The 11837-nt window shown below is 36.9% G+C and overlaps 1 protein-coding gene across 1 annotated transcript in view; it reads right to left on the minus strand.

Moving 5' to 3' along the window:
- The window catches only part of MDGA2 (MAM domain containing glycosylphosphatidylinositol anchor 2), a 939200-nt gene that overhangs the window by 324905 nt on the left and 602458 nt on the right, over positions 1–11837 (minus strand). Inside the window, exon 4 of the mRNA XM_006761237.2 lies at positions 9622–9818. Coding sequence (XP_006761300.1) covers positions 9622–9818 — 197 coding nt within the window. The remainder of the gene's footprint in view (positions 1–9621; positions 9819–11837) is intronic.

An 11837-nucleotide genomic window follows, 5' to 3' on the forward strand; every position in this document is an offset into this window, starting at 1 on the left:
GACCAGCTTCAGGTCTGAGGCTCCAGCTCTTATGAAACAATGTATAATTCCAGCTCTGACTCCAGCTCTGAGATCCCAGCTCGCTGAAAGCAGGTTTCTGGAGTTTTTTTTAGCTTCTGTATGTTACTATGTTTCAAACTGCCCACTCAGAGGCCTGCAGCGGCAGGCCGGGAATGTTGGAGTCCGCCGTCACTGAAGCAAGCAAGCCTCATGTTCAGTTTAAGCTGCCTGACTGCCGGTCGCCATCTTGGCTGTCAGTTAATTTGCATATCTCGCTGATCAGCCAATGGGAAGGGTAGCGGTTGTACGCCGTTATGAATAGGCCTATTCTACATGCCTATTCATACTAAACTAATAATTGTGTCAATTTTGAATTGAATATTTATTTAACCTTCTTGTTGAATGACAAAATCCTTTTTATATCTTTTTTTAGATAGTGTTTCTGAAATGAAATTGGTGTGTGTTTCCAAGGCTGATATAAATTCAAAAGCATATCCTATCTAATAAAAGATTAATATGCAAATTAACAGTCATACCCTCACTCCATTAGTATGAATAGGCATGTTAACATTAGTATGAATATGCAAATTAACAGTCATACCCTCACTCCATTTAGTATGAATAGGCATGTTTCTCTTTTATTAGTGTAGATAGAGGCCTGGTGTATGGGTGGGAGCTTGCTGGTTTGCCCTGAAGGATGTCCCAGATCAGGGTGGGGGTCCTGCTTGTGTGCCTGGCCATCCTGGGTGAGGGGCTGATGGCTGTCTGCAGGCTGGTCAAGCCCCACAGTGGGAACGCTCACCCCTTGGGACTGTGGCCAGCCTTGGTGAGGGGCTGAGGGTGGTGTGCAGGCTGGCCACAGCCCCTTCAGGGTGGGGAGCCCTACTGGGGTCCCTGGCCAGCCTGGGTGATGGGCTGATGGCCGTTTTCAGGATGGTCACAGCCGTGGGCTGGAAGCAGGTATCTGGGATTTATTTATCTTCTATAATTGAAACTTTGTAGAATTGAGTGGAGCTCATGGCTGGCCAGGGCTGGCAGGAAGCATGGAAGCATGTTGCCTCCATCGCAGGGGGCAACCTAAGCCTCCTGCTCACTCCAGCTCCATGGCTGCCACCATCTTTGTGACAGACTAATGGAGTGAGGGTATGACTGTTAATTTGCATATTAATCTTTTATTAGATAGGATATGCTTTTGAATTTATATCAGCCTTGGAAACACACACCAATTTCATTTCAGAAACACTATCTAAAAAAAGATATAAAAAGGGTTTTGTCATTCAACAAGATGGTTAAATAAATATTCAATTCAAATTGACACAATTATTAGTTTAGTATGAATAGGCATGTAGAATAGATAAATCTTACCTTAGAAATTATATTTCATTTTATTTTATTCATTGTTATTGAATAGAAAATCCTAACTTTAAAAGAAATTTAAATTTCTAACATTAATAAATAATCAGACTTATGATCTGTCATTTAAATATTCCACAATATAATCCCAGTATACCTTCCCAACTTTGTAGCTCACTTTTCCCCACATGGATCAATTATTGTTCCAGTCAACCAGGGACATAGCCAATCTTTAGAGATATTATCTTTCTTCTGTATTGTTGTAGGTGCTGTTGATTTCCATCTTTAATGCTCTCTCCATAGCAGTATTGTGTGCCTCGATTTTGACAATAATTTTTACTTTGTATTATAATCACTGTTTACCTTAACTTCTCCCTTAAATATCAATAAAGTTAGAGAAGAAACCTTGCCTATAACCTCTATCACTGGCAGAAAGTTGCCAATCTGTCACATAGAACATCTCAGTTATGTCAATTGGATCTTAGTTACACTATGGAAACATGAAGGCCATAGGATCTATAGAAATAAATTAAAATATTATTAAGTCTTCCAATACCAACAAGGCTAACATGGAAATGTCTTTCATTATGAAAGTAAACATGGCAATTGGTGGCAAACAACAGTGCTAAAAAATAAAAAGAATTAAAATATATTTATCTATATCTATATATGATAGCACATTAAGCAAAAGGAAAAGTCAACACCATTCATATTTTATTACAAATAGCAAAGCCATTATACTAAGCCACCCCCACCCCCCACCAAAAAAAAAGAGTCAATCCTATAATCCTGGGAAATATTTCAAGGATACAACACAAAATTAATTTTAAATCTTAAACAAAATTGACATGTAGACATAATAACTGATACCGTTAACTCAATAATACAATTCTGGTTTACTAAAAAATGTTTGGGTTTATTTTTTAATATAGGGAAAAACAACTGGATATGATAACTCTATAAATTAGAATCTGTTTAGAAATTTTAATTTATCATTGTTAAAATAAAAACCACTGGCTAAGTCCATTCTGTTGCTTTGTACAATCATACTTTACAGTTCTTCCAAATTTCCAAGGTGGTTAGAAGCTACAAATAAGGACATTGTTTTCTATCAAGTAGATGCCTGGGTAAAAACGTTCTCTATGTCATATTCATCTTTATTATAAAAATGTGTCCATGAAACTGGAATCAGCCATGAAGTTTTCAATTTATTAATTCTAATTATTTCCTTCAATGGAACTTTCATAGAAACCCTGCTTACTCTGTATTATCTATAATAATAAAAGGATAATATGCTAATTGGACTGGACATCTTCCAGATGTCATTCCTGATGAAGCCCGGCCAGAGGGAAGCCAGTCGGGGTCCTGGATGCCTGCAGATGGCCCGAGAGAAGCCCGCCAAGGTCCTGGATGCCTGCGGATGGCCCGAGAAAAGCCTGCCCAGGTCCTGGGTACCCTCGGCAGCCGGCGGAGGGAAGCAGCCCCAGTCCTGGGTCCCGTAGGGAAGCCGGTGCCGGCAGCCGAGGGAAGGAAGGCCTACTCTTGCACGAATTTTCATGTATCGGGCCTCTAGTCTCTCTATATTTGAAATCATATGAGACTAAAAATATTATTGCAAGTACTACTCCATCTCCCATGAGGAAACTGGATTCAAGCAGAGTTTCAAAATGGTAGCCCAAGAGGGCCAAAGGTTGAACTCGGGACCACAGGCGACTTATTTTCTCTGATAAGTGGGCATGTACAGCACGCCTCAGCATTTTTTATTTTCATACCACCAGGCAGATTCACGTATTTATGTTACCAGATTGGTCTCAGTAGGCATTTGCATTTGTGATCCCTACACACAAGTATACCTACTATGGCCCATTGAAAAAGAAATCCTTGAGTCTCCTGGCAGCTATATACTAACTATATGTGCTGCTTGGCCTCTGAGAAGTAATTTCTCTATAAGTAATACTTCAGAATTTCTTAAGTAAATGACCATCTTCCTATGCATCTCTGATAAACACATATACACTAGTATACACAAAGACTCAAAGCAGTCTCTCAAAGGGTGATCAATATAAATAAAGCTGGTTTTGTTAAATCTTACATATGCTCTCAAATTTTTCATAGAGCAATAAATACTACATGTGACAAATAATTAAAATCAAAATGGAGGAGAAGGGGTTTTTCATTGCTTGATTATAACACATTATCAATATCAATCATGTTCAGTTCAATAACCTTAATCAGTCTCCTCAAATCGATCTATGAATTCAACAAAACCTCACTCAAAATCTTACTAGACTTTTGTAGAAATTGACAAGATGATCATATAATTTAAGTGGAAATAGAAAGAAGCTAAAATATTCAAAACAATTTTTTAAAGAGATGAACACAGTTGAAGGACTTATTTTTCCTGATTTCAGGGCTTGTTATAAACTACAGTAATTAAGGCAGTGTGGTATTGGCATAAAGACAGACATATAATCAATGTAACAGAATAAATAGTTCAGAAATAGACCTTAATATATAGGGCCAATTGATTTTCAATTTAGGTGCCAAGAAAATTTAGTTGAGAAAGAATGATCTTTGCAATAAATGGTACTAGAACACATGTCTATCCCTCTGCAAACAAAAAAGAACCTCACCCTAGCCGGTTAGGCTCAGTGGATAGAGCATCAGTCTGTGTATTGAAATATCTTGGGTTTGATTCTTGTCAAGGGCATATGCCCAGATTGTGGGCTCGATCCCAGTGTAGGGCGTGCAAGAGGCAGCTAATCAATGATTCTTTCTCATCATTAATGTTTCTCTCTTTCTCTCTCTCTCTCTCTCTCACTTCCTCTCTGAAATCAATAAAAATATATTTCAAAAAAATGATTCTCAAACATTACATCACACCATAAACAAAAATTAATTCAAAATAGAAAAAGAAAATAAATTGGTAAATATAATTGGATAATGATGGTTTAAAAAACAAAATAATGTTCTATTGATTTTTAAATATATGTAGAATTAAAAGACTAGACTCAAATAAAATATAACAAGTATAAATATTTTTTAATGTATTCCATGTTTATGCCCTTATTGAGGAAGTGGTCAAGGGTGCAGGCTGTAATTTTTAAGTAACCAATAAAGTGATAATAAAATAATTTAAAATTCTTAGTTAAATAAAGGAGAAGATTAAATAATTACAAGTTTTTGATAAATCCAAAAGGCAAGAAAAGAGAGGTATAAAATAAAACAGGTGGGTCGTATAGAAAAAAAATAGATGTCAGCCATTGGATTAAATGCACTAAAAACTGAGATTATCCAACTGGATTTAAACAACAAAAACCTATATACTTGTTGCCAGTGATGTTTTTAAATATAAAGATATAGAAATTTTTCAAAGTAAAAGAGATGATTTACCATTCCTTTCCCCAACTCCCGCCTCTAAAAAACATAAAAAACCACTAACTAAAATACAACTTATGTAGCTAATTAATGACAGACAAAACAAACTTTAAGGCAAAAAGCACTCCTAGAGGTAAAGAAGGATATTTCTTAATGATAATCTGCCAGGAGGATATAATATGAGGAAGATAATATACTCAGTCCACGAGGAAGATATAATTATTCTAAATCTGTATGTATTAGTAATGAATTTTAAATATAAAATTCATAGATAGTAACTACACTCTCTCAATAGCTTATAACAGCAGACACAACAATAAGAAAACATATAGAAGGTCTGAATAACACAACAAATATGACCTAATTGGCATTCAACAATTTTGGAATGCACATTCTTATGGGTGCACATGGGTCATTTATGAAAGTAGAACATAGGTTTAGCAAAGCGTAAGTCTCAATTAATTTTTAAAGATTAAGATTATTCAGAGTATGCTTTTTGACACAGTGGGATTGAACTAGAAATTAATTAAAAATAAGTTGGACAATAGTGTGGTGAAGGCCAAAAGAGGGGAAGACAGGTAGGTGAAGGTAGGCAAAGGGGGAGATGAGGGAAGTCTGCAATAACATCAATGTTAAAAAATTTTAAGAAAAAACACACACAAAGATAGGCTTCAGAGAAAGGTAACTTGAAGTCAAGAAATAGATTCCAGAGTCAAGGAAAAAAAACATTTTTAATAGAAAAAAATTATAACTACAAAATTATCATAGTCTGGAAATTAAATGTATTAAAATAAGTTCAGTTATAACATCATTCTAATTCACAGTTCATTAAGTTTTCTTTAGTGGATGAGGAGGAGTTATATAGTGATTCAGGAATTACTAGAAACTTGGAGTCAATTGTAACCATCATTGGGCTAGTAATTCAGACATCTCCATAGGAGTATTGGCTCAATATTTAATACTAGGGGCCCGGTGCACGAAATTTGTGCACTGGGGGGGGGGGAGTGTCCCTCAGCCCAGCCTGCCCCCTCTCACATACTGGGAGCCCTCAGGGAGACCTGGGACACCTCTGACAGAGGTGTCAGGCCTGGGCAGGGGATCCTCATTTCCCCCCATCACTGGTTCTGCCCCCAGCCCAGACCTGATCCCTCTAGCCCAGGCGTCAGGCCTGGGCAGGGGACCCCCAGACCCCTCCGATTGCTGGCTCTGCCCCTTGCCCAGGCCTGATGCCTTGGCCAGAGGCGTAGACCCCCATCACCCTCTGGTTGCCTGATTGGCCCCTTGCCCAGGCCTGATGCCTCCACCAGAGGAGTTGACCCTCATCACCCTCCGATCACCAATCACCGGATTGGCCCCTTGACCAGGTCTGAGGCCTCCAGCAGAGGTGTCAGGCCTGGGCAGGGGAACCCCAGCTCCCCGCGATTGCAGGTTCCCCCCCTGCCCAGGCCTAACACCTCTGGCCGAGGCATTAAGCCTGGAAAGGGGACTCCCAGCTCCCTGCGATCTCCCGCTCTGCCCCTGCCCAGGCCTAAAACCTCTGGCCGAGGCATTAGGCCTGGGCAGGGGACTCCCAGCTCCCTGCGGTTGCAGGCTCTGCCCCTGCCCAGGCCTAACGCCTCTGGCCAAGGCATTAGGCCTGGGCAGGGAACCCCCAGCTCCCCGCGATCTCCCGCTCACTGTCAGTGGCAGGGGCTTCTTCCTGCTTTCCCTTTTGCCTCCCTGCATTGTGCCTACATATGCAAATTAACCGCCATCTTTGTTGTCAGTTAACTGCCATCTGAGTTGGCAGTTAATTTGCATATAGCCCTGATTAACCAATGAAAAGGGTAGCGTCGTACGCCAATTACCATTTTTCTCTTTTATTAGTGTAGATATATTTATTGAGGACCTTCCATGTGAAAGGCAATGTTTTCGTTGTTGAAAAGACAAAGCCTCTAAAATTAGTGAGTGATATTCAAACAAGGTAATTTGATAGTTTCAGTGTTAGAAGAAAAAACAAACAACAACAAAAGAGTAACTATCGAAAGAAAGGGATGTACTTCAGATAGACCTGGCAGGGAAGGCCTTCTGGAGGGGATGAGCCCTCAGGATTAAGAAGACCCTGCCATGACATCTAAGTAATTACATTCGACGTGGAGGGATCAACAGCATGCAGATGCTCAGCATGTCTAGGTATGGTGTGACTAGAACAGTATATGAGATATCAAAGAGAACAAGACACCCCAACCAGTGTGGCTCAGTGGTTCAACATTGACCTATGAATCAGGAGGTCATGGTTTGATTCTGGGTCAGGGTACATGTCAAAGTTGTGGGCTCAATCCCCGGTGTGTGGCGTGCAGGAGGCCACATTTTTAAAAGAATGAGAGGGAAAAATGAAGAGAGAAATGACTTATTTTAAAAGGCAGAATTAATTGCTACTAGTTTGAGAGCTCTTATAAGGTGGTATTTTGGAGTTGCGACTAGTAACAAATTCAAAGAAATGAGTGAACAGTTTTTTGTGCTTGTTTAATAACTTTAAAATAAATTCCTAATTATTTTGAAAGTATAAAGTTTTCCCAAATTTGGACAAGGTCCATGTACTCATTTCCAAGTGATCAGACTCATCTGCAGATAAGAAATAGCCATGTAGTGAATAGGGGTTTAGATTACCTCAGTGCCTACAAACATTATCACATTATACTTCATGTGAAAATTTTTGTTGGCATGATAATGTTTGTAGGTACCGAGGTAATTCTAAATTCTAAATTACATAAATTTTAAAAATGTCCATATTTTAAAAATAAATTGATAAAAGTATAATCAGACATAATCATTTATCTGAATTTCTAAATCCTAGTGGTATCTAAGCATTAATATACTAAGCATTTATAATTAATAAATATTTTATTATATTTTTACCTAAAAATTTTGATTTTAGTAAAAATTGAAGAATATATATCCATAGTGCAGAATATATGGAAATTGTGATCCCATCAGCTGGCAGAGAATGATTGATGCAAAAAGGGAGGAGCGATGGGGAAACATCTGTAACAGTGTCAACAATTAAAAAAATATATAAGTGAGAGGGTCAGATTAAAACAGGTTTCAACACTTGTCATTGGTAATACATATGAACAATGATTTTTCAGAGATTTATATTATGGCAAGTAATAGCTGTTCTATACCTGTAAGTAGCAATATATAGAAACATGTATTCTTATATATTCATGATATTTACATATGTTATTTTTTGCAAAAAATATGATTTATGCAGATATTTTGATATGTGCAGATGTTTTGTATCCTTTCAGTTAATATATAAATACTGGAAATTATATGAATGTGAAACTGACCAGGCCTTGAACATTAAAGTAAATGGTTTACTATATATGAAAATATATTTAGTGGTATAAATGGGATGCATATAGAAACTGAGGATAACCTCATGTCATTAGAGAGTTAAGATGTGAAACGTGTAATAATCTTTAAACTTTTGAAGAAATATTTGTAATATTTTAAATTTAGTTGTATATTTCCCTAATTATGGATTTGCAATGTCTCAAAGCTTAGAAAATGTGGTCAAGCACCTTTTATCTAATTGCCCATATCAGGTTGTTTATTATTGTTATTTTTATTATTACTTTTATAGTTATTTTTCTCAGCCACAATTATGTTGAACATGCTTCTAAATATATTTTTTAATTTAAAATCTTTTCTGTTAGTTTTGTGCTCCTTTGTAGTCATCAAAAAAACATTCTAATTAAACAGCATTCAAATATATTCCTATATACTTCAATATATTCTTCAATAATTATTATTCTCCACTCTCAGTATATTACAAAAACATATTTCATATTAAGTTAACTCTATAAAAATTAATTCAATTTTCCTTTTTCTAAAATAAGTTTTTAATGACTCATTAGATGTTTTACTTTTTACATAATTAAGGCTCTACTCATAAATAATTGAAAACCAAAAATGAACAAATGAAATTTGACAGATTTTTTTTTCTAAAACCAAAGTGAAATAAATGTCAAGTATATTTCTGCATTTCTTTAAAACTTATTTACCATTGAAATGGGGAAATCAAAGTCTTTTAAGAAATATTTTCCACAAAGAAAAGCATTCAGCAAATGTATAATTATGTACTTTACTAGAGGCCTGGTGCATGAAAATTCATGCACTTGGAAGGGGTCCCTCAGCCCATCCTGCCCCCTCTCACAGTCTAGGAGCCCTCAGGGGTGGGAGGCGACCTGGCGATCAGGGGAAGGCGACGCCCCATCACACCTCTGCTGCTGCCACTGCTGGCAGCGCAAGCCTCGGCCGGCCCTGGTTACCTGAGCCTTGGGTGGCCCTGGGAGGCTGGACAGCCACCATCTAAGACTTGCCTGTGCCTCAGGCTGGCCCTGGGTGGATGGGGGGCTGAGGACACTGGGGGACTCCAGAGGCAGGCGCATGGAGCTTCGCCGGTGGGGCTGAAGGTACTGGGCACCACCATCTTGTGGCTGTGGTTGCCATCATCTTTGAGGGCAGGGCAGTCAATTAGCATATTCCCTCCTTATTGGCTGTGGGTGCTGCCATCTTTGATGATGGGGCAGTCAATTAGCATATTCCCTCTTTATTAGATAGGATAATGAAACCTAGGTGAACTTATGAACAAAGATATGTAATTAGGATAATTAATTTAATTGGTTTCAAGAGTTAACATAAGACTTAATGAATTACCATGTAAAAATTAAACCAATTTTCCTTCATTATTTGAGTCTTCTGATCGTTCAATCAAGATTATATGTTTTTAATGGCCAGTTTTGAAGAAACTATCTTTTTAAAATAGATATAATATTGCATGCTGCTTGAATTAGGATAGTATACTAACAGAGTGGGGTGGATATACTATACCTTAATTCCTACCTGGGTAAAGAAGGGTTCATAAATCTCCACTCCTTTATCAGATCCTTGTAGTAACACCTCTTGGCCACGCCTCCAGCTGTACCGAACAGGGGGGTTGGAGTTGGCAACACACCTGAGGAATACTGTTCTCTCATAGTAAAACTGTTCCTTAGCTTCACCTATACTTTGATGAACAGTTACTATAGGATCATCCAAATCTAGAAGAAAATAAAAACAGGAAATGACAATGTTGAGTTACATGGCTTTTGAAGTATTATTGTACATATAAAAACTAACCAAAGAGACATTTCTTAATTGACTTTATTATTTTTCACTAGATTCATTTTTTTCATTGAGTTACTAAACTCATTTACAGAGAAATTTCTAATGATGAACAGTAAAAACAAGTAATAGCTATTTTTTAAGATCTCTATTTGTTGAGATAGTACAAATGACCTAGCATATTTATAACACTTTGCCAACAGCTGCATAAAACAGAGCTCCAAGTAAAACATCAGAATTCAAAATCCTCAAATTTAAGAACCTGGCTAACACAATGAACCATAGTGACAGAGAAATAAATATCAAGCAGCACAACTGACACTTCCCCTTGACATACTTCTTCCAATTATATATAACTGATATATATATATATATTTTATTGATTTTTTTACAGAGAGGAAGGGGGAGAGATAGAGAGTTAGAAACATCGATGAGAGAGAAACATCAATCAGCTGCCTCCTGCACACTCCCTACTGGGGATGTGTCTGCAACCAAGGTACATGCCCTTGACCGGAATGAAACCTAGGACCTTTCAGTCCGCAGGCCAATGCTCTATCCACTGAGCCAAACTGGTTACGGCTATAACTGATATATTAAAAATGATAAAAATTTGTGTTTATAAATAATTATAGTAAGAAAATGTGATCTTGTACTGAGTTAAAGTTTTTCCTTCATTTCATATTTTATACCCCAGATCATATTTGTTGATACAAAATGTGTTAACAGAAGGTACTATTACAAGGTATTAATACTTTTTCTGAATATAGGAACCAAATGTTTGACATTTTACATGCATCCCAAATAAGGATGTATACCACAAGACTTAGCAAACATTTTCTGAAGAACAAAAAACACACAAAACAATATATTAATATCTTGGTCTTGGTGGGTCATATAGTCTTTGCCTCAACTCACCTTTACCAATGTAGTGTGAAAGCAGCCAAAGACAACAAGTAAAATGGATAAAAGATGACTATTGCTGAGTACCAATAAAATTTTATTTACAATTGCAAATGCCCTGGCCCGATTTGGCTAATGGGCAATTGTCTGCCACACCCTAATATACTATAGGCCAGGTTCTTTTCTTAAGAGAAAAAGAAATTAAGAAGTGTATGTGCTTTAAAACAATTGTATTGCATATTTAAAAGTTGCTAAGAGAGTAAATCTTAAAAATTCTCATTACAAGAAAAATAAAGTTGTAACTGTATGTGGTGATGGATGTTAACTAGACTTATTGTGGTATCATTTCACAATACATACAAATATTGAATCATTATGCTATATATCTAAAATTAATATAATGTTATATGTCCATTATATATCAAAAAATGGGGAAACATAAAACAAGAACCATAGGTTCCATATGCTAATATAAACTTAGTCTATACTTATTAAGAGTGATGCAAAACATTAGTTATATTTAAAGATTAATTTCACTGAGCTTTAGTCCTTTAGCTTTATAACTCTAAAAGGTAACTTTTATAATCTTAAATTTTCTTATCAATTAACTGGAATTGATCATGGTACATAATAATAGGGCTGTGGGAGGAGTAAATGAGATAGTCTATAATGCTTTGGCACATGATAAATGCTCAATAAAAGTTAGCTATTATTATTGTTATTATTATTTAGATTCCCATTAATTTTATGTTGTTTTCATACCATTATTTTAAATAGGTAAAGATATCACTTTCCCATTTGTTCTGGCTATCAAATGTTTCTACATAACACATATTTTTATATGAAATCTGAAAAGGAGCAACCATCCTATCTAATAATAGACAAACATGGTAATTAACCATACCTCCAACACGCTTTCCATTGGCTAATGGGGACGATATGCAAATTAACTGCCAACCAAGATGGTGGCTGGCAGCCAGGCAGCTGAAGCGAACAGGAGGCTTGGTTGCCCCAGCGATAGAGGAAGCCAAGGTTCCCCGCCTGCCGCTGCCGGC

The sequence above is a fragment of the Myotis davidii genome, unplaced genomic scaffold (assembly GCF_000327345.1).
Source record: "Myotis davidii unplaced genomic scaffold, ASM32734v1 scaffold1032, whole genome shotgun sequence".
Classification (NCBI taxonomy): Eukaryota; Metazoa; Chordata; class Mammalia; order Chiroptera; family Vespertilionidae; genus Myotis; species Myotis davidii.